The sequence below is a fragment of the Dicentrarchus labrax genome, unplaced genomic scaffold, assembly GCF_905237075.1.
Source record: "Dicentrarchus labrax unplaced genomic scaffold, dlabrax2021, whole genome shotgun sequence".
Lineage (NCBI taxonomy): Eukaryota > Metazoa > Chordata > Actinopteri > Moronidae > Dicentrarchus > Dicentrarchus labrax.
The window spans coordinates 225,001-246,957 of record NW_026136998.1 but is presented as its reverse complement, the minus strand read 5'-3'; the positions used below and the strand labels follow the sequence as shown (position 1 = coordinate 246,957).

The following is a 21,957-nucleotide window of genomic DNA, read 5'->3' as shown; positions in this document are numbered from 1 at the left end:
ACCGTCAATTTCAAAACCGGGAGACAAACCGCTTCCGCCACAGCCTTCACAATAAAAGCATGTAACGCTGAGCGAGTTCAATACATCTGATCAGAAATATATCGATTAGGTCCTTGACTACAGAGTAAAATCAAAGTCAAATCACATATTTCTATTAACAATCCCCCCAAATAAATAAACATTAAAGATAAATAAATATGTGTGTAACTCAGTCAGATTGTTAATGTGTATATAAATCTGTAAATGTGTATATAAATCTATTAATGTGTATATAAATCTGTAAATGTGTATATAAATCTGTTTATATACACTGCTGCAGAGACAGCTCTGGTTAAAGTTAATAATGACCTTCTGATTGCTTCTGACAATGGACTTGTCTCTGTAGTTGTATTATTAGATCTTAGTGCTGCATTTGACACCATTGACCATGATATTCTTTTACAGAGACTTGAGCATCAAATTGGCATTAAAGGAACCGCACTAAGCTGGTTTAAGTCATATTTATCAGATCGCTCGCAGTTTGTACATGTTAACGATGAATCTTCAATAAATACTACAGTTAGTCATGGAGTTCCACAAGGTTCTGTACTTGGACCAATACTATTTACTTTATATATGCTCCCTTTAGGCAACATTATTAGGAATCACTCCATTAACTTTCACTGTTATGCAGATGATACGCAGTTATATCTATCGATCAAGCCCGATGAAATTAATCAATTATCTAAATTACAAACATGTCTTAAGGACATAAAATCCTGGATGAGCTGCAATTTTCTGATGTTAAACTCAGAAAAAAACGAAATTCTTGTTCTTGGCCCCAAAAACCTTAGAGACTCACTGTCTAAAGATATAGTTACTCTAGACGGCATTACCTTGGCCTCTAGCACCACTGTCAGGAATCTTGGAGTTATCTTTGATCAGGATTTGTCATTTAACTCCCACATAAAGCAGACCTCTAGGACTGCCTTCTTTCATTTACGTAATATTAGAAAAATTAGACACATACTATCACAGACAGATGCAGAAAAACTAATCCATGCATTTGTTACTTCAAGGCTGGATTACTGCAACTCTTTATTATCAGGTTGCCCCAATAAGTCCATTAAAACGCTCCAATTAATTCAGAACGCTGCAGCATGAGTACTGACAGGAACTAGAAAAAGAGATCACATCTCTCCTGTACTAGCTTCTCTGCATTGGCTCCCTGTAAAATGTAGAATAGAATTTAAAATCCTCCTCCTCACCTATAAAGCTCTTCATGGTCAGGCCCCTTCATATCTTAAAGAGCTCATAGAACCCTATTACCCCACTAGAACACTACGTTCTCTGAATGCTGGGCTACTTGTGGTTCCTATAGTCTCTAAAAGTAGAACAGGAGCCAGAGCCTTCAGTTCAGGTGAGTCCTGAACCATCCCTTAGTTATGCTGCTATAGGCCTAGACTATCGGGGGATTTCCCATGGTGCACTGAGCTCCTCCCTTCCTCTCTCTTTCTGCACTCATTCATGTTCCATTAATGCATGTTACTAACTTCACTTCTTCCCCGGAGTTCTTGTGCTTTCTCGTCTCGCAGGTTCTTATCGATCCTGGTGGAGCCTCCTGCCATGGTCCTGCTAGATTGCCATTGCCAATACTGTTGTTGCTGTGCACCTGTCTGTCTGTCTCTCGCTCTCTCTCTCTCTCTCACCCCAACTGGTCGAGACAGACGACCACCCACCTAGAGCCGAAGGATCTGTCCTAGGTTTCTGCCTTTTAACAGGCAGTTTTTCCTTGCCCTTGTCTCCAAGTGCTTGCTCATGGTGGTACTGTTGGGTCTCTGTAAATAATGTTATAAGGAGTTCGGTCTAGACCTGCTCTATTTGAAAAGTGTCCTGAGATAACTTCTGTTAGGAATTCGCGCTATACAAATAAAATTTAATTTAATTGAATTGATGTGTATGTAAATCTGTAAATGTGTATATAGATCTGTAAATGTGTCATTGTGAGTCTGTCGCTTTAAATTCTTTAATTGGCTTAATGGAGCCTTTTCATATGGCCTGGGAGCCACAGAGGAGAAGAAAAGGCCTGAAAGAGAGAGGAAAGAGAGAGGGGTGAGGAGGGTGAGGAGGGTGAGGAGGAGAGGAAGCATAAATCTTGTGTGTGTGTGTGTGTGTGTGTGTTGTCAATTTGGCTGCAGACTCGTCTCTCTGAACACAAACTGATCTCACTGAAGAATGTCACTCTGACGCTTTAACGCCCAGAGATCTGTCAGGCTCTGTACCTGTGAGTCCAGACAGAGGGCTGATTCTCCCCACTCAATGTCTTTAACCCTTTCAGATCACATCCTCAGTCTCATTCTTACTCTATCTATTTAACAACGTACACACACACACACACACAAACTGCTCACTGTGTGTGTGTGTGTGTGTGTGGGTGAGTGAGCGATGGAGGAGTTATTGTGTCGTTCTGCTGATTAAAACAGTTTCTCCTCTAAACAAAGTCCACATTGTGTGAGTCCTGGTTGTTTTCTGGGTCCAGTGCTCTGTTTGGACTGTCAGGTTCTGAATATACAATCAGTATTTACTGTTTATTATCTTAATATTAGTATGATGACGAGTACAACGCTAACATCAATATCTCAATATCACAGGTTCAATTCTTATCTCTGCCCCAACTCCTTCTCCAGATCTGTGTGTGTGTGTGTGTGTGTGTGTGTGATCAGCTGACTGTATTGATGATTGTTCTCCATCAGACAAAAGAACAAAAGAAACAAACGTTCTTCTGTTTGCAGAACAGAGTAATCCTCCTGTTTCCATAAAATATCATCTGTGAGCTTCTTTCACTCTTTCACTCATTCACTGTTTTACTCATTCAATTCAATTCAATTCAATTCAATTCAATTTTATTTGTATAGCGCCAATTCATAACAGAAGTTATCTCAGGACACTTTTCAAATAGAGCAGGTCTAGACCGAACTCTTTAACATTAATTACAGAGACCCAACAGTACCACCATGAGCAAGCACTTGGCGACAAGGGCAAGGAAAAACTGCCTGTTAAAAGGCAGAAACCTAGGACAGATCCTCCGGCTCTAGGTGGGTGGTCGTCTGTCTCGACCAGTTGGGGTGAGAGAGAGAGAGAGAGAGAGAGAGAGAGAGGCAGAGAGAGAGAGAGCGAGAGACAGACAGACAGACAGACAGACAGGTGCACAGCAACAACAGTATTGGCAATGGCAGTCAAGCAGGACCATGGCAGGAGGCTCCACCAGGATCCATGAGAACCTGCGAGACGAGAAAGCACAAGAACTCCGGGGAAGAAGTGGAGTTAGTAACATGCATTAATGGGACATGAATGAGTGCAGAAAGAGAGAGGAAGAGAGTAGCTCAGTGCACCATGGGAAATCCCCCGATAGTCTAGGCCTATAGCAGCATAACTAAGGGATGGTTCAGGACTCACCTGATCCAGCCCTAACTATAAGCTTTATCAAAGAGGAATGTCTTAAGCCTACTCTTGAATGTGGTGTTTCACTGTTTCACTGTTTTACTCATTCACTCTTTCACTGTTTCACTGTTTTACTCATTCACTCTTTCACTGTTTCACTGTTTTACTCATTCACTCTTTCACTGTTTTACTCATTCACTCTTTCACTGTTTCACTGTTTCACTCTTACACTGTTTTACTCATTCACTCTTTCACTGTTTTACTCATTCACTCTTTCACTGTTTTACTCATTCACTCTTTCACTCTTTCACTGTTTTACTCATTCACTGTTTCACTGTTTTACTCTTTCACTGTTTTACTCATTCACTGTTTCACTGTTTCACTGTTTTATTCATTCACTCTTCTACAGAGTACTGCAGAGTACTACAGAATACTGGAGAGTACTGCAGAGTACTACAGAATACTGGAGAGTACTGCAGAGTACTACAGAGTACTGCAGAGTACTACAATTCAATTCAATTCAATTCAATTCAATTCAATTTTATTTGTATAGCGCGAATTCATAACAGAAGTTATCTCAGGACACTTTTCAAATAGAGCAGGTCTAGACCGAACTCCTTATAACATTATTTACAGAGACCCAACAGTACCACCACGAGCAAGCACTTGGCGACAAGGGCAAGGAAAAACTTCCTGTTAAGAGGCAGAAACCTAGGACAGATCCTTCGGCTCTAGGTGGGTGGTCGTCTGTCTCGACCAGTTGGGGTGAGAGAGAGAGAGAGAGAGAGAGAGAGAGAGAGAGCGAGCGAGAGACAGACAGGTGCACAGCAACAACAGTATTGGCAATGGCAATCTAGCAGGACCATGGCAGGAGGCTCCACCAGGATCGATAAGAACCTGCGAGACGAGAAAGCACAAGAACTCCGGGGAAGAAGTGAAGTTAGTAACATGCATTAATGGGACATGAATGAGTGCAGAAAGAGAGAGAGAGAGAGTAAGAGAGGAGCTCAGTGCACCATGGGAAATCCCCCGATAGTCTAGGCCTATAGCAGCATAACTAAGGGATGGTTCAGGACTCACCTGATCCAGCCCTAACTATAAGCTTTATCAAAGAGGAATGTCTTAAGCCTACTCTTGAATGTGGAGAGGGTGTCTGCCTCCCGAACCACAACTGGAAGCTGGTTCCACAGGAGAGGAGCTTGGTAACTGAAGGCTCTGGCTCCTGTTCTACTTTTAGAGACTATAGGAACCACAAGTAGCCCAGCATTCAGAGAACGTAGTGTTCTAGTGGGGTAATAGGGTACTATGAGCTCTTTAAGATATGAAGGGGCCTGACCATGAAGAGCTTTATAGGTGAGGAGGAGGATTTTAAATTCTATTCTACATTTTACAGGGAGCCAATGCAGAGAAGCTAGTACAGGAGAGATGTGATCTCTTTTTCTAGTTCCTGTCAGTACTCGTGCTGCAGCATTCTGAATTAATTGGAGCGTTTTAATGGACTTATTGGGGCAACCTGATAATAAAGAGTTGCAGTAATCCAGCCTTGAAGTAACAAATGCATGGATTAGTTTTTCTGCATCTGTCTGTGATAGGATGTGTCTAATTTTTCTAATATTACGTAAATGAAAGAAGGCAGTCCTGGAGGTCTGCTTTATGTGGGAGTTAAATGACAAATCCTGATCAAAGATAACTCCAAGATTCCTGACAGTGGTGCTAGAGGCCAAGGTGATGGCGTCTAGAGTAACTATATCTTTAGACAGTGAGTCTCTAAGGTTTTTGGGGCCAAGAACAAGAATTTCGTTTTTTTCTGAGTTTAACATCAGAAAATTGCAGCTCATCCAGGATTTTATGTCCTTAAGACATGTTTGTAATTTAGATAATTGATTAATTTCATCGGGCTTGATCGATAGATATAACTGCGTATCATCTGCATAACAGTGAAAGTTAATGGAGTGATTCCTAATAATGTTGCCTAAAGGGAGCATATATAAAGTAAATAGTATTGGTCCAAGTACAGAACCTGCCAATTTGATGCTCAAGTCTCTGTAAAAGAATATCATGGTCAATGGTGTCAAATGCAGTACTAAGATCTAATAATACAAGTATAGAGACAAGTCCATTGTCTGAAGCAATCAGAAGGTCATTATTAACTTTAACCAGAGCTGTCTCTGTGCTATGATGAACTGACTGACTGAAAATCCTCAAATAAACTATTGTTATGTAGAAAGTCACACAACTCTTTGGCGACTACTTTCTCCAGAATCTTAGAGAGGAAGGGGAGGTTAGAGATCGGTCTATAGTTGGCTAAAACCCCTGGGTCAAGAGTGGACTTTTTAAGAAGAGGTTTAATTACAGCTACTTCAAAGGACTATGGTACATATCCTGATAATAAAGAAAGATGAATCATATCCAGTAAAGAAGTGCCAATTAAGGGAACAACTTCTTTAAGCAGCCTAGTTGGGATCGGGTCCAATAGACAGGTTGATGGCTTCGATGAAGAAATTATTGAAGTTAACTGATGAAGATCGATAGCAGAAAAACAGTCTAAATATATATCTGAGTTTACATTGGCAGAAGTCCCTGAACTTGGAGAGCCACTGATAACTGTTGATGGCAGTTGGTGATTAATTTTCTCTCTAATAGTAATAATTTTATTATAGAAGAAGCTCATGAAGTCATTGCTACTTAAGTTTATGGGGATATGTGGCTCAATAGAGCTGTGACTCTCTGTCAGCCTGGCTACAGTGCTGAAGAGGAACCTAGGGTTATTCTTATTTTCTTCTATTAGTGCTGAGTAATAGGCTCCTCTGGCATTACGGAGGGCCTTTATATAAATTTTAAGGTTATCTTGCCAAATTGAGCGATATTCTGATAATTTGGAAGAGCGCCATTTCCTTTCAGATTTCCTAGCTATTTGCTTTAACTGGCGGGTTTGGTGGTTGTACCAAGGTGCTAGTCTCCTATGTTTTACTAATTTCCTTTTTATAGGAGTGATAGAGTCTAATGTTGATCGTAGTGAGCCTGCAGCACTATCGACAAGATTATCAATTTCAGAGGGACTAAAGTTGTTATAGGACTCTGTTAAATTCAGACATGGCATTGAATTAAACACTGAAGGAATCTCCTCCTTAAATTTAGCTACAGCACTGTCAGATAGACATCTGCTGTAGGAAGTTTTGCCTAATGGCTTATAATCTAATAGTATGAATTCAAAAGCTATTAAATAATGGTCAGATAGGAAAGGATTATGTGGGAAGACTATTAAATGTTCAATATCAATGCCATATGATAGAACAAGGTCAAGAGTGTGATTAAAACCATGAGTTGGTTTATTTACACTCTGACAGAAGCCAATTGAGTCTATTAATGATATAAATGTGTTACTAAGACTGTCATTGTTAACATCCACATGAATATTAAAATCACCTACAATAATTACTTTATCTGATTTAAGGACTAAACTTGATAAAAACTCTGAGAATTCAGATATAAAATCAGAGTACGGTCCAGGAGCGCGGTACACTATAACAAATAGAACTGGCTGCAGTGTTTTCCAGTTTGGGTGAGAAAGACTAAGAACAAGGCTTTCAAATGAATTATAATTTAGTTTAGGTTTAGGGTCCATTAAAATGCTCGAATCATATATGGCTGCTACTCCACCTCCTTGGCCAGTGCCTCGAGGAATGTGAGTATTAATATGACTGGGGGGGTGGATTCATTTAGGCTAACATACTCCTCGTGGGACAACCAGGTCTCAGTAAGACAAAGTAAATCAATATCATAATCTGATATTAATTCATTCACTAAAACAGCTTTAGAGGACAGAGACCTGATATTTAACAGCCCACATTTTATTCTCTTATTTTGTGCTACTGAGGAGTTGGTTTTAATTTTTATTAGGTTTTTATGTTTAACTCCTCTTGTTTTTATTTCTTTAAATAATTTAGGTGGTCGGGGGACAGACACAGTCTCTATGGGGTTTTGGGTGGGTGACTGTTCTAAAGAAAGAGCAGAGAAGTGTGTAAGACAGCAGCTCTGCTTCCTGGCCCCAGGGATACATTTAACTATAATGAAGATGATAATACTTGTGTACTTTCACTGAGGAAGGATGTAAATACAGTACTCTGAGTACTGTAAGACTGTAGTATTTGTATTTTTCCTTCAGTACAGGCTCAGAGTACTCCCTCCTCGTGTGTGATGGATGGAGGAGGTCCTGGGAAAGGTGCTGGCTGGTCTCGGTCCAGGTCTTGGACTGAGCCAGATTAATAAACCACAAATCAACCAGGAAGAGGATGCTTTTATTGTGAAGGAGATTTAATTAAAGAGATAGTTCACCTAAAAATCATTAAAGAGGAGCAGCCCCTCAAACAGCTGATACCGGATCAGTTTTCATTTAAAACATCAACAGTGAGACCTTTTACCTCCTCCTGCTTCTCCTCTTCCTCTCACCTCCTCTCTCCTCCTCTTCCTCTCTTCTAAACTTTCTCTCACAGTTTCTCCTTCAGTCTTTGGGGAGATCTGGATCTGATGATTGGGTTCAGTCCAGACCTCCATGTTGTCTGAAAGGAGAGGTCTGATCCCTCCTCCTCCTCCTCCTCCTCCCTCCCTCCTCCCCCAGCCTGGTGTCTTTGTCTCTGTCCTTGGCAGTCTCAGCGAGTCCTCACAGCGTCTTTCACACAGAAAGAATAGCAGATTGTCTTCATTAAGGAGGACGCCTTGTTTCAGGAAGTCCAGGCCGGGAGGACTGGGGAGGAGGGGGTAGGATGGGGGAGACAGAGAGAGAAGGAGGTGAAGCAGAATGTCAAGGAGAATGTCTTTGTGTCGGGTGTTTTCCACTCCGCAACAGTTGATTCATATTCAAATGGAGTTCTGAATGGACGGTTCACACACACATACACATTCCTGAGGAGGTGTGAAGCTGTGAGAGGAGGAAGAGGAGGAAGAGGAGGAAACAAACTGACGTTCATTGTTACATGTATTATTGTTTATTGATGATCATTTACAGAACCAACAGGAAGAAAAATACACAACACATCTGTAACACATGAAAATACAAAATCAACAAAAACATGACTGTCCCGACTTAGAGGAGCTGAGGACACACGAAATACATTTAGAGTCTCTCTGTGGCTGTTTAGTTTCTTTGTGGTTGTTTTGTGTCTTTGTGGTTGTTTAGTCTCTTTGTGGTTGTTTTGTGTCTTTGTGGTTGTTTTGTCTCTTTGTGGTTGTTTTGTGTCTTTGTGGTTGTTTTGTCTTTTTGTGGTTGTTTTATGTCTTTGTGGTTGTTTTGTCTCTTTGTGGTTGTTTTATGTCTTTGTGGTTGTTTAGTGTCTGTCATTATGTCTGGATCATTATAGTGTCTTTGTGGTTGTTTAGTGTCTTTGTGGTTGTTTAGTCTCTTTGTGGTTGTTTAGTCTCTTTGTGGTTGTTTTGTGTCTTTGCGGTTGTTTTGTGTCTCTTTGTGGTTGTTTTGTGTCTTTGTGGTTGTTTAGTCTCTGTGGTTGTTTAGTCTCTTTGTGGTTGTTTTGTCTCTGTGGTTGTTTAGTGTCTTTGTGGTTGTTTTGTGTCTTACGGTTGTTTAGTGTCTTTGTCATTATGTCTGGATCATTATAGTGTCTGTGGTTGTTTAGTCTCTTTGTGGTTGTTTAGTGTCTTTGTCATTATGTCTGGATCATTATAGCGTCTTTGTGGTTGTTTTGTGTCTTTGTGGTTGTTTTGTCTCTTTGTGTCTGTTTTGTATCTCTTTGTGGTTGTTTTGTGTCTCTTTGTGGTTGTTTTGTGTCTATGTGGTTGTTTTGTGTCTATGTGGTTGTTTTGTGTCTCTTTGTGGTTGTTTAGTGTCTTTGAGATTGTTTTGTGTCTCTTTGTGGTTGTTTTGTGTCTCTTTGTGGTTGTTTTGTGTCTTTGAGGTTGTTTTGTCTCTATGTCTGGGTCATTATAGCTACGCACAGCTTCCCAACAGGTCTCTATAGCAACAAAGTCAGAGATATGTGAACCAGACCTGACCTGAAACTGAACAGAGAACTTAAACTGCTCATTGGTCCAGAAGCTCCAGACTGCTGTGTTCTCATTGGACAACTGGATATTTTTTTCTGTGAGGTAGGAGGAGTTGTCTGTCTGTCGTCAGAGGAATCGGGGGTCTCGATTGGCTCTCCTGGAGCGAAAGCGGATCTCAGACAATTTGGAGTTGATGCCAGAGCCAATGACTCCTTTCTTGGCCAGAGGAAACCGAGCCAAGATGGCATCTGAGAAACAGAGAGAGGAAGACTGAGAGAGGAAGACTGTGAGAGGAAGACAGAGAGAGGAAGACTGTGACAGGGAGACTGAGAGAGGAAGACAGAGAGGAAGACTGTGACAAGAAGACTGAGAGAGGAAGACTGTGAGAGGAAGACTGAGAGAGGAATACTGTGAGAGGAAGACTGAGAGAGGAATACTGTGAGAGGAAGACTGAGAGAGGAAGACTGAGAGAGGAAGACTGTGAGAGAAAGACTGTGAGAGGAAGACTGAGAGAGGAAGACTGAGAGAGGAAGACTGAGAGAGGAAGATGTCAGTCTTTGAACCTACTGAAGATGGCGCTGATCTTGTGCGGGTCGAGCGCGCTGCGTTGTGGTTGAAAGGCGGGTCGGCGGCTCCGTCCGCCTCGCAGGTTGCTGTTCATCAGTGTGTTCATATCAAACACGCCCATCAGCAGCGTCCGTGCCATCGCCGTGGGGGACTGCGCCTGATTGGCTGCCTGCCATGAGCGGACTTCACAGAGAACCCCAGAGCCCGGATACACCTCCACCTGGCTCACCTGGACAGATTAACAGAATCCAGATCAGATTAAACCAGTTCCAGTGTGAACTGGATCAGATTAAACCAGTTCCAGTGTGAACTGGATCAGAGTTCTCACATGTCCGTTAGGGGGTCCGGCGGCACACTGGCTCTCAGAGCAGCTCCTCCTCAGCTCCTCCATGTCGGTCTGTCTGCAGAGCGGTGCCTCCTCTCCCATGTGGCTCCCCAGGCCCAGGTCTACTCCTCCTGGCCCCTCCTCGTCCTCAGAGCCCAACGGGCCCCAGGACTCCAGTATGTCCCCGTTCAGGTCCTCCTGCAGCTGCTGGAGGCTCACCTGGGGGCTGAGGTCTGCGTCCTGACTGGTTGAGAGCTGCTGCGAGTACGGAGCGTAACTGTCGCTCCTGCCCGTTGCCGTGGAGACGCAGTGGTGACTGTTGGCCTGGCCCAACGTCTGCCACATGGTGGACAGAAGCCCCGGGAGTTCTGGGAAATGTAGTGACATGACATAAAAAATTAAACCAGATCAATTCAATTTGAATCCAGATCAGATCAGTGTGAATTCTCCAATCTGCAATCAATAAAGTGATCTCTGATCAGTCTGTGATCGGTCTGTGATCAGTCTCTGATCAGAGGTGGACCAGGGGGAAGTGATGTGGATCTTGACTCACCGTGGACCAGCATGTTCTTCAGTCTCTGGTTCTCTGCTGACAGCTCAGCCCGCTCTCTCTCCAGCTCTCGAACCCTCGCACGCAGGAAGTGAAGCTCAGAGGTCTCTGAAGGGATTAGAACCGGCACACCGGACTCCACCTTCACCACCTGGAGGGGGGCAACAATAAATCTCAGACCTCAGCTGTTGCCATGGTGATCTCTCAGTTGGGTGCCCTGAAGCTCATTGTGTAATGTAGTTCAATGTATTACTAATGTAATACTAATGCAGTACAATGTAATACTAATGCAGTACAATGTAATACTAATGTAGTACTAATGTAGTACAATGTAATACTAATGCAGTACAATGTAGTACTAATGTATTACAATGTAATACCAATGTATTACAATGTCTGTTATGAATTGGCGCTATACAAATAAAATTGAATTGAATTGAATAGTACTAATGTAGTACAATGTAATACTAATGTTATACTAATGCAGTACAATGTAATACTAATGTAATACTAATGTAGTACTAATGTAATACTAATGCAGTACAATGTAATACTAATGTAATACTAATGTAGTACAATGTAATACTAATGTAATACTAATGTAGTACTAATGTAATACTAATGCAGTACAATGTAATACTAATGCAGTACAATGTAATACTAATGCAGTACAATGTTATACTAATGTAATACTAATGCAGTACAATGTAATACTAATGTAATACTAATGCAGTACAATGTAATACTAATGTAATACTAATGTAGTACAATGTAGTACAATGTAATACTAATGCAGTACAATGTAATACTAATGCAGTACAATGTAATACTAATGCAGTACAATGTAATACTAATGTAATACTAATGTAGTACAATGTAATACTAATGCAGTACAATGTAATACTAATGTAGTACAATGTAATACTAATGCAGTACAATGTAGCAGTACAATGTAATACTTATGCATTTTCAGTATTTAAAGTATTTATAGTATTTACATTATTTGTAGTATTTATAGTATTTATAGTATTTACAGTATTTATAGTATTTATAGTATTTACATTATTTGTAGTATTTATAGTATTTATAGTATTTACAGTATTTATAGTATTTATAGTATTCACAGTATTTATAGTATTTACATTATTTACATTTATAGTATTTACATTATTTACAGTATTTGTAGTATTTATAGTATTTACAGTATTTATAGTATTTATAGTATTTACAGTATTTATAGTATTTATAGTATTGACAGTATTTGTAGTATTTATAGTATTTACAGTATTTATAGTATTTACAGTATTTACATTATTTATAGTATTTACAGTATTTGTAGTATTTATAGTATTTACAGTATTTACATTATTTATAGTATTTACAGTATTTGTAGTATTTATAGTATTTACAGTATTTATAGTATTTACAGTATTTACATTATTTACAGTATTTATAGTATTTACAGTATTTATGGTATTTATAGTATTTACATTATTTATAGTATTTATAGTATTTACAGTATTTATAGTATTTACAGTATTTATAGTATTTATAGTATTTACAGTATTTGTAGTATTTATAGTATTTACAGTATTTATAGTATTTACAGTATTTGTAGTATTTACAGTATTTGTAGTATTTATAGTATTTACAGTATGTATAGTATTTACAGTATTTATAGTATTTACAGTATTTATAGTATTTACAGTATTTACATTATTTATAGTATTTACAGTATTTATAGTATTTACAGTATTTACATTATTTATAGTATTTACAGTATTTATAGTATTTACATTATTTACATTATTTATAGTATTTACATTATTTACAGTATTTGTAGTATTTATAGTATTTACATTATTTACAGTATTTATAGTATTTACATTATTTACAGTATTTATAGTATTTATAGTATTTACATTATTTGTAGTATTTACAGTATTTGTAGTATTTATAGTATTTACAGTATGTATAGTATTTACAGTATTTATAGTATTTACAGTATTTATAGTATTTACAGTATTTACATTATTTATAGTATTTACAGTATTTATAGTATTTACAGTATTTACATTATTTATAGTATTTACAGTATTTGTAGTATTTACAGTATTTGTAGTATTTATAGTATTTACAGTATGTATAGTATTTACAGTATTTATAGTATTTACAGTATTTATAGTATTTACAGTATTTACATTATTTATAGTATTTACAGTATTTATAGTATTTACAGTATTTACATTATTTATAGTATTTACAGTATTTATAGTATTTACATTATTTACATTATTTATAGTATTTACATTATTTACAGTATTTGTAGTATTTATAGTATTTACATTATTTACAGTATTTATAGTATTTACATTATTTACAGTATTTATAGTATTTATAGTATTTACAGTATTTGTAGTATTTACAGTATTTGTAGTATTTATAGTATTTACAGTATTTATAGTATTTACAGTATTTATAGTATTTACAGTATTTATAGTATTTACAGTATTTACATTATTTATAGTATTTACAGTATTTATAGTATTTACAGTATTTACATTATTTATAGTATTTACAGTATTTATAGTATTTACATTATTTACATTATTTATAGTATTTACATTATTTACAGTATTTGTAGTATTTATAGTATTTACATTATTTACAGTATTTATAGTATTTACATTATTTACAGTATTTATAGTATTTATAGTATTTACATTATTTACATTATTTATAGTATTTACATTATTTACAGTATTTGTAGTATTTACAGTATTTGTAGTATTTATAGTATTTACATTATTTACAGTATTTATAGTATTTATAGTATTTACAGTATTTGTAGTATTTATAGTATTTACAGTATTTACATTATTTATAGTATTTACAGTATTTGTAGTATTTATAGTATTTACAGTATTTACATTATTTACAGTATTTATAGTATTTACAGTATTTATAGTATTTATAGTATTTACATTATTTACAGTATTTGTAGTATTTATAGTATTTACATTATTTACAGTATTTGTAGTATTTATAGTATTTACATTATTTACATTATTTATAGTATTTACATTATTTACAGTATTTGTAGTATTTGTAGTATTTATAGTATTTACATTATTTACAGTATTTATAGTATTTATAGTATTTATAGTATTTACATTATTTACAGTATTTGTAGTATTTACATTATTTATAGTATTTATAGTATTTACAGTATTTATAGTATTTACATTATTTACATTATTTACAGTATTTGTAGTATTTATAGTATTTACAGTATTTATAGTATTTATAGTATTTACAGTATTTGTAGTATTTATAGTATTTACAGTATTTACAGTATGTATAGTATTTACAGTATTTATAGTATTTACAGTATTTACATTATTTATAGTATTTACAGTATTTATAGTATTTACATTATTTACATTATTTATAGTATTTACATTATTTACATTATTTACAGTATTTGTAGTATTTATAGTATTTACAGTATTTGTAGTATTTATAGTATTTACAGTATTTATAGTATTTACAGTATTTACAGTATTTGTAGTATTTATAGTATTTACATTATTTACAGTATTTGTAGTATTTATAGTATTTACAGTATTTGTAGTATTTATAGTATTTACATTATTTACAGTATTTATAGTATTTACAGTATTTATAGTATTTGTAGTATTTATAGTATTTATAGTATTTGTAGTATTTACATTATTTACAGTATTTATAGTATTTATAGTATTTGTAGTATTTACATTATTTATAGTATTTACAGTATTTACATTATTTATAGTATTTATAGTATTTACAGTATTTATAGTATTTACATTATTTACAGTATTTGTAGTATTTATAGTATTTACAGTATTTGTAGTATTTATAGTATTTACAGTATTTACAGTATTTGTAGTATTTACAGTATTTATAGTATTTACATTATTTATAGTATTTACATTATTTACAGTATTTGTAGTATTTATAGTATTTACAGTATTTGTAGTATTTATAGTATTTACAGTATTTACAGTATTTACAGTATTTGTAGTATTTATAGTATTTACAGTATTTACAGTATTTGTAGTATTTATAGTATTTACATTATTTACAGTATTTATAGTATTTATAGTATTTGTAGTATTTACATTATTTATAGTATTTACAGTTTTTACATTATTTATAGTATTTATAGTATTTACAGTATTTATAGTATTTACATTATTTACAGTATTTGTAGTATTTATAGTATTTACAGTATTCGTAGTATTTATAGTATTTACAGTATTTGTAGTATTTATAGTATTTACAGTATTTACAGTATTTGTAGTATTTATAGTATTTACATTATTTATAGTATTTACAGTATTTACATTATTTATAGTATTTATAGTATTTACATTATTTACAGTATTTGTAGTATTTGTAGTATTTATAGTATTTACATTATTTACAGTATTTATAGTATTTATAGTATTTACATTATTTACAGTATTTGTAGTATTTACATTATTTATAGTATTTATAGTATTTACAGTATTTATAGTATTTACATTATTTACATTATTTACAGTATTTGTAGTATTTATAGTATTTACAGTATTTATAGTATTTACAGTATTTATAGTATTTACAGTATTTGTAGTATTTATAGTATTTACAGTATTTACAGTATGTATAGTATTTACAGTATTTATAGTATTTACAGTATTTACATTATTTATAGTATTTACAGTATTTATAGTATTTACATTATTTACAGTATTTACATTATTTACAGTATTTGTAGTATTTATAGTATTTACAGTATTTGTAGTATTTATAGTATTTACAGTATTTGTAGTATTTACATTATTTATAGTATTTACAGTATTTACATTATTTATAGTATTTACATTATTTATAGTATTTACATTATTTACAGTATTTGTAGTATTTATAGTATTTACAGTATTTGTAGTATTTATAGTATTTACAGTATTTACAGTATTTGTAGTATTTACAGTATTTATAGTATTTACATTATTTATAGTATTTACATTATTTACAGTATTTGTAGTATTTATAGTATTTACAGTATTTGTAGTATTTATAGTATTTACAGTATTTACAGTATTTGTAGTATTTATAGTATTTACAGTATTTACAGTATTTGTAGTATTTATAGTATTTACATTATTTACAGTATTTATAGTATTTATAGTATTTGTAGTATTTACATTATTTATAGTATTTACAGTTTTTACATTATTTATAGTATTTATAGTATTTACATTATTTATAGTATTTGTAGTATTTATAGTATTTACAGTATTCGTAGTATTTATAGTATTTACAGTATTTACAGTATTTGTAGTATTCATAGTATTTACAGTATTTACAGTATTTGTAGTATTTATAGTATTTACATTATTTATAGTATTTACAGTATTTACATTATTTATAGTATTTATAGTATTTACATTATTTATAGTATTTACAGTATTTACAGTATTTGTAGTATTTATAGTATTTACAGTATTTACAGTATTTGTAGTATTTATAGTATTTACATTATTTACAGTATTTATAGTATTTATAGTATTTGTAGTATTTACATTATTTATAGTATTTACATTATTTACATTATTTACAGTATTTGTAGTATTTATAGTATTTACAGTATTTATAGTATTTACAGTATTTATAGTATTTATAGTATTTACAGTATTTGTAGTATTTATAGTATTTACAGTATTTACAGTATGTATAGTATTTACAGTATTTATAGTATTTACAGTATTTACATTATTTATAGTATTTACAGTATTTATAGTATTTACATTATTTACATTATTTATAGTATTTACATTATTTACATTATTTACAGTATTTGTAGTATTTATAGTATTTACATTATTTATAGTATTTACAGTATTTACATTATTTATAGTATTTATAGTATTTACAGTATTTATAGTATTTACATTATTTACATTATTTACAGTATTTGTAGTATTTATAGTATTTACAGTATTTGTAGTATTTATAGTATTTATAGTATTTACATTATTTACAGTATTTGTAGTATTTATAGTATTTACAGTATTTACAGTATTTATAGTATTTATAGTATTTATAGTATTTACAGTATTTGTAGTATTTACAGTATTTATAGTATTTATAGTATTTACAGTATTTGTATAAGTATTTACAGTATTTGTAGTATTTATAGTATTTATAGTATTTACAGTATGTATAGTATTTACAGTATGTATAGTATTTACAGTATTTAGTATATAGTATTTACAGTATTTATAGTATTTACATTATTTACATTATTTACAGTATTTGTAGTATTTTTAGTATTTACAGTATTTATAGTATTTACATTATTTACATTATTTACAGTATTTGTAGTATTTATAGTATTTACAGTATTTGTAGTATTTATAGTATTTATAGTATTTACAGTATTTACAGTATTTGTAGTATTTATAGTATTTACAGTATTTACAGTATTTGTAGTATTTATAGTATTTACATGTAATATTATATCTGTCATCCTGTCTCCTGTGGTGTAATGACCGTGTGTGTGTGTGTGTGTGTGTGTGTGTGTGTGTGTGTGTGTGTGTGTGTGTGTGTGTGCGCGCACTCACCGTCGGTCCGGTGTCTCCGTTGTGTGTCCGCCGCTGCAGGACGCTGCTGTCGGGACTCTCTGTCATCACTACCGGGACTACCGGGACGTTAATGTCCGTAAACCCCGCCGATGTTCCGGTGCTGTGAGCGCGAGCTATCGTTACGAAAAACAGAAAAAAACAACTTTATTAAAATTCATAAATACACGCACTTCCGGCGCCGATCCCTGACGTCATTTCAGTGTCACCGCTCTGTTGTTTTTAAAAAAGAACGTCTGTAACGTTTGTGCGCCGGTGAGACTACAGTTCCCAGGGTGCACTGCGGCCGATAGATTGTAAACACCAATGGAGGCTGAAGGACGAAGACAGTGATGATTGGTGAGTTCTATTGAACTGTACAGTGGTTCTGCTGGGATCTATTGAACTGTACAGTGGTTCTACTGGATTCTATTGAATTGTACATTGGTTCTACTGGGTTCTGCTAAACTGTAGAGTGGTTCTAGTGGTTTCCATTGAATTGTACAGTGGTTCTACTGGATTCTATTGAATTGTACATTGGTTCTACTGGGTTCTGCTAAACTGTAGAGTGGTCAGGCATGTAAGTGGTTCTAGGGTTGGTTCTAGTGGTTTCTATTGAATTGTACAGTGGTTCTACTGGATTCTATTGAATTGTACATTGGTTCTACTGGGTTCTGCTAAACTGTAGAGTGGTTCTAGTGGTTTCTATTGAACTGTACAGTGGTTCTGCTGGGTTCTATTGAATTGTACATTGGTTCTACTGGGTTCTGCTAAACTGTAGAGTGGTTCTAGTGGTTTCTATTGAACTGTACAGTGGTTCTGCAGGGTTCTGTTGAACTGTACAGTGGTTCTGCTGGGTTCTGCTAAACTGTACAGTAGTTCTAGTGGTTTCTATTGAACTGTACAGTGGTTCTGCTGGGTTCTATTGAACTGTACAGTGGTTCTACTGGATTCTATTGAACTGTACAGTGGTTCTACTGGATTCTATTGAATTGTACATTGGTTCTACTGGGTTCTGCTAAACTGTAGAGTGGTTCTAGTGGTTTCTATTGAACTGTACAGTGGTTCTGCTGGGTTCTGTTGAACTGTACAGTGGTTCTAGTGGTTTCTATTGAACTGTACAGTGGTTCTGCTGGGTTCTGTTGAACTGTACAGTGGTTCTGCTGGGTTCTGCTAAACTGTACAGTGGTTCTGCTGGGTTCTGTTGAACTGTACAGTGGTTCTGCTGGGTTCTGCTAAACTGTACAGTAGTTCTAGTGGTTTCTATTGAACTGTACAGTGGTTCTGCTGGGTTCTATTGAACTGTACAGTGGTTTCGCTGGGTTCAGCTAAACTGTACAGTAGTTCTAGTGGTTTCTATTGAACTGTACAGTGGTTCTGCTGGGTTCTATTGAACTGTACAGTGGTTCTGCTGGGATCTATTGAACTGTACAGTGGTTCTACTGGATTCTATTGAACTGTGCAGTGGTTCTACTGGATTCTATTGAATTGTACATTGGTTCTACTGGGTTCTGCTAAACTGTAAAGTGGTTCTGCTGGGTTCTATTGAATTGTACAGTGGTTCTACTGGATTCTATTGAACTGTACAGTGGTTCTACTGGATTCTATTGAATTGTACAGTGGTTCTACTGGATTCTATTGAACTGTACAGTGGTTCTACTGGATTCTATTGAATTGTACATTGGTTCTACTGGGTTCTGCTAAACTGTAGAGTGGTTCTGCTGGGTTCTATTGAACTGAACAGTGGTTTCGCTGGGTTCTGCTAAACTGTACAGTAGTTCTAGTGGTTTCTATTGAACTGTACAGTGGTTCTGCTGGGATCTATTGAACTGTACAGTGGTTCTATTGGGTTCTGCTTAACTGTACAGTGGTTCTACTGGGTTCTGCTAAACAGTACAGTGGTTCTACTGGGTTCTGCTAAACTGTACAATGGTTCTGCTGGGTTCTATTGAACTGAACAGTGGTTTCGCTGGGTTCTGCTAAACTGTACAGTAGTTCTAGTGGTTTCTATTGAACTGTACAGTGGTTCTGCTGGATTCTATTGAATTGTACAGTGGTTCTACTGGATTCTATTGAATTGTACATTGGTTCTACTGGGTTCTGCTAAACTGTAGAGTGGTTCTACTGGGTTCTGCTAAACTGTAGAGTGGTTCTGCTGGGTTCTATTGAACTGAACAGTGGTTTCGCTGGGTTCTGCTAAACTGTACAGTAGTTCTAGTGGTTTCTATTGAACTGTACAGTGGTTCTGCTAGGTTCTATTGAACTGTACAGTGGTTCTGCTGGGATCTATTGAACTGAACAGTGGTTCTATTGGTTCCTGCTTAACTGTGCGGTAGTTCTACTGGTTTCTATTGAACTGTACTGTGGTTCTATTGGGTTCTGCTAAACTGTACAGTGGTTCTACTGGGTTCTGATTAACTGTACAGTGGTTCTACTGGGTTCTGCTAAACTGAACAGTGGTTCTACTGGTTTCTATTGAACTGTACAGTGGTTCAATTGGGTTCTGCTAAACTGTACAGTGGTTCTACTGAACTGTACAGTGGTTCTACTGGGTTCTATTGAACTGTAAAGATGTTCTATTGAGTTCTGCTAAACTTTACAGTGATTCTACTGGGTTCTACTGAACTGTACAGTGGTTCTACTGGGTTCTATTGAACTGTACAGTGGTTCTATTGGTTTATGCTAAACTGTGCAGTGGTTCTATTGGGTTATGCTAAACTGTACAGTGGTTCTGCTGGGTTCTACTTAACTGTACGTTGGTTTTATTGGGTTCTACTGAACTGGAACGTAGCAGCACTGACCCTTTGTCTCCTCAGTGTTTGTGCGGTACAATCTGGGGCCCGGAGTGCCGATGGAGCTGCAGGAGGAGGCGAGTGTGGCCAAGCTGAAGGAGGTGGTGGGGAGTCAGCAGGGAGTCAGACCGGAGCAGCTCAGGGTGCTGTTCGCTGGGAGGGAGCTGAGGAGCACCGCCACACTGCAGGTGAGCAGATGGAGAGAGGAAGAGTCCCACCTCCTTTTGGTAACCCATATTACTCATATTACTTATTATCTGCTCCTCCCCCACTCTCCCCTCTTCTCAGAGTTGTGACCTCCCGGAGCAGAGTACCGTCCATGTTGTCCTCCCTCCATCGGGTTCCTCCTCCTCCCACCTGCTACTCCTGCAGGAGCGCTTGGCTCGAGGAGGGGAGCAGGAGCACAACAGTCTGACCAGGCTGGACCTCAGCTCCTCGCGCCTCCCCTCCACCTCCTCTGGCCTGGCAGTGATCCTGGAGGGGAATAATGAAGGAGCAGAGGAGGTGCATGCTACAGGTTTGAAAGGTAAGAGAAGGTACCACAGTGTCTGTTCTTCAGTACTCTGTCTGTACTCTGTCAGTAGTACTCTGTCTGTACTCGGTCAGTAGTACTCTGTCTGTACTCTGTCAGTAGTACTCTGTCAGTAGTACTCTGTCAGTAGTACTCTGTCAGTAGTACTCTGTCAGTAGTACTTGTCAGTGTACTATGTCAGTAGTACTCTGTAAGTAGTACTCTGTCTGTACTATGTCAGTAGTACTCTGTCAGTAGTACTCTGTCAGTAGTACTCTGTCTGTACTCTGTAAGTAGTACTCTGTCAGTAGTACTCTGTCTGTACTCTGTCAGTAGTACTCTGTCTGTACTATGTCAGTAGTACTCTGTCAGTAGTACTCTGTCTGCACTCTGTAAGTAGTACTCTGTCTGTACTCTGTAAGTAGTACTCTGTCAGTAGTACTCTGTCTGTACTCTGTCAGTAGTACTCTGTCTGTACTATGTCAGTAGTACTCTGTCAGTAGTACTCTGTCTGCACTCTGTAACAAACTATCTTGTCTCAGATAAAGTAATTATTGTAGGTGATTTTAATATTCATGTGGATGTTGACAATGACAGCCTTAGTAATGCATTTATATCATTAATAGACTCAATTGGCTTCTGTCAGAGTGTAAATAAACCAACTCATTGTTTTAATCACACTCTGACCTTGTTTTATCATATGGCATTGATATTGAACATTTAATAGTCTTCCCACATAATCCTTTCCTATCTGACCTATTTAGTACAAAATATTGTCAACAGTCTCAGTCTGCACTCCGTCAGTAGTACTCTGTCTGTACTATGAAATTTTTTTTTTTTTTCAATTTTTTATCAACTGTCTAAGTAGTAACTCTGTCAGTAGTACTCTGTCTGCACTCTGTAAGTAGTACTCTGTCTGTACTCTGTAAGTAGTACTCTGTCAGATAGTACTCTGTCTGTACTCTGTCAGTAGTACTCTGTCTGTACTATGTCAGTAGTACTCTGTCTGTACTATGTCAGTAGTACTCTGTCAGTAGTACTCTGTCTGCACTCTGTAAGTAGTACTCTGTCTGTACTCTGTAAGTAGTACTCTGTCAGTAGTACTCTGTCTGTACTCTGTCAGTAGTACTCTGTCTGTACTATGT

The 21,957-nt window shown here is 35.6% G+C and overlaps 2 protein-coding genes across 11 annotated transcripts in view; one reads left to right on the top strand and one right to left on the bottom strand.

Annotated features, from left to right (window-relative positions):
* Positions 1 to 7,702: 7,702 nt before the first annotated feature.
* LOC127361238 (uncharacterized) lies at positions 7,703 to 17,681 on the bottom strand. 4 transcript variants are annotated; one of them, XM_051395734.1, is made up of 5 exons: positions 17,513 to 17,681; positions 10,863 to 11,010; positions 10,313 to 10,677; positions 9,985 to 10,213; positions 7,703 to 8,164 (listed from the first exon to the last, which is right to left on the bottom strand). In XM_051395734.1, the coding sequence occupies exons 1-5, from the start codon at positions 17,576 to 17,578 to the stop codon at positions 8,142 to 8,144; spliced, it is 831 nt and encodes a 276-aa protein (XP_051251694.1). In that variant the 5' UTR covers positions 17,579 to 17,681; the 3' UTR covers positions 7,703 to 8,141. The 4 variants fall into 4 exon arrangements, with proteins under 4 accessions (XP_051251694.1, XP_051251691.1, XP_051251692.1 ...); XM_051395731.1 differs by lacking the exon at positions 7,703 to 8,164 and adding an exon at positions 8,383 to 9,743; XM_051395732.1 differs by lacking the exon at positions 7,703 to 8,164 and adding an exon at positions 8,383 to 9,701.
* The window catches only part of prkn (parkin RBR E3 ubiquitin protein ligase), a 35,680-nt gene continuing 24,770 nt past the window's right edge, over positions 11,048 to 21,957 (top strand). For 6 of the 7 annotated variants that reach the window (XR_007884031.1, XM_051395713.1, XM_051395709.1 and 3 more), the window contains exons 1-3: positions 17,668 to 17,869; positions 20,326 to 20,489; positions 20,590 to 20,827. Coding sequence is in view for 6 of the 7 variants with exons in the window: in XM_051395713.1 (XP_051251673.1) it covers positions 17,863 to 17,869; positions 20,326 to 20,489; positions 20,590 to 20,827 (409 nt within the window). In the remaining variant the exon portion in view is untranslated. Of the gene's footprint in view, positions 11,067 to 17,667; positions 17,870 to 20,325; positions 20,490 to 20,589; positions 20,828 to 21,957 lie in introns of those variants that run through there. The other variant, XM_051395711.1, reaches the window with a different exon arrangement.

Coding starts and splice junctions, on each gene's coding strand:
- LOC127361238 (XM_051395731.1), bottom strand. CDS start 17,578: ATGACAGAGAGTCCCGACAGCAGCGTCCTGCAGCGGCGGACACACAAC. Junction 10,678..10,862: donor GAAGAACATGCTGGTCCACG/GTGAGTCAAGAT, acceptor TACATTTCCCAG/AACTCCCGGGGCTTCTGTCC. Junction 9,744..9,984: donor CAAGATCAGCGCCATCTTCA/GTAGGTTCAAAG, acceptor TTCCTCTCTCAG/TCTCCCTGTCACAGTCTTCC.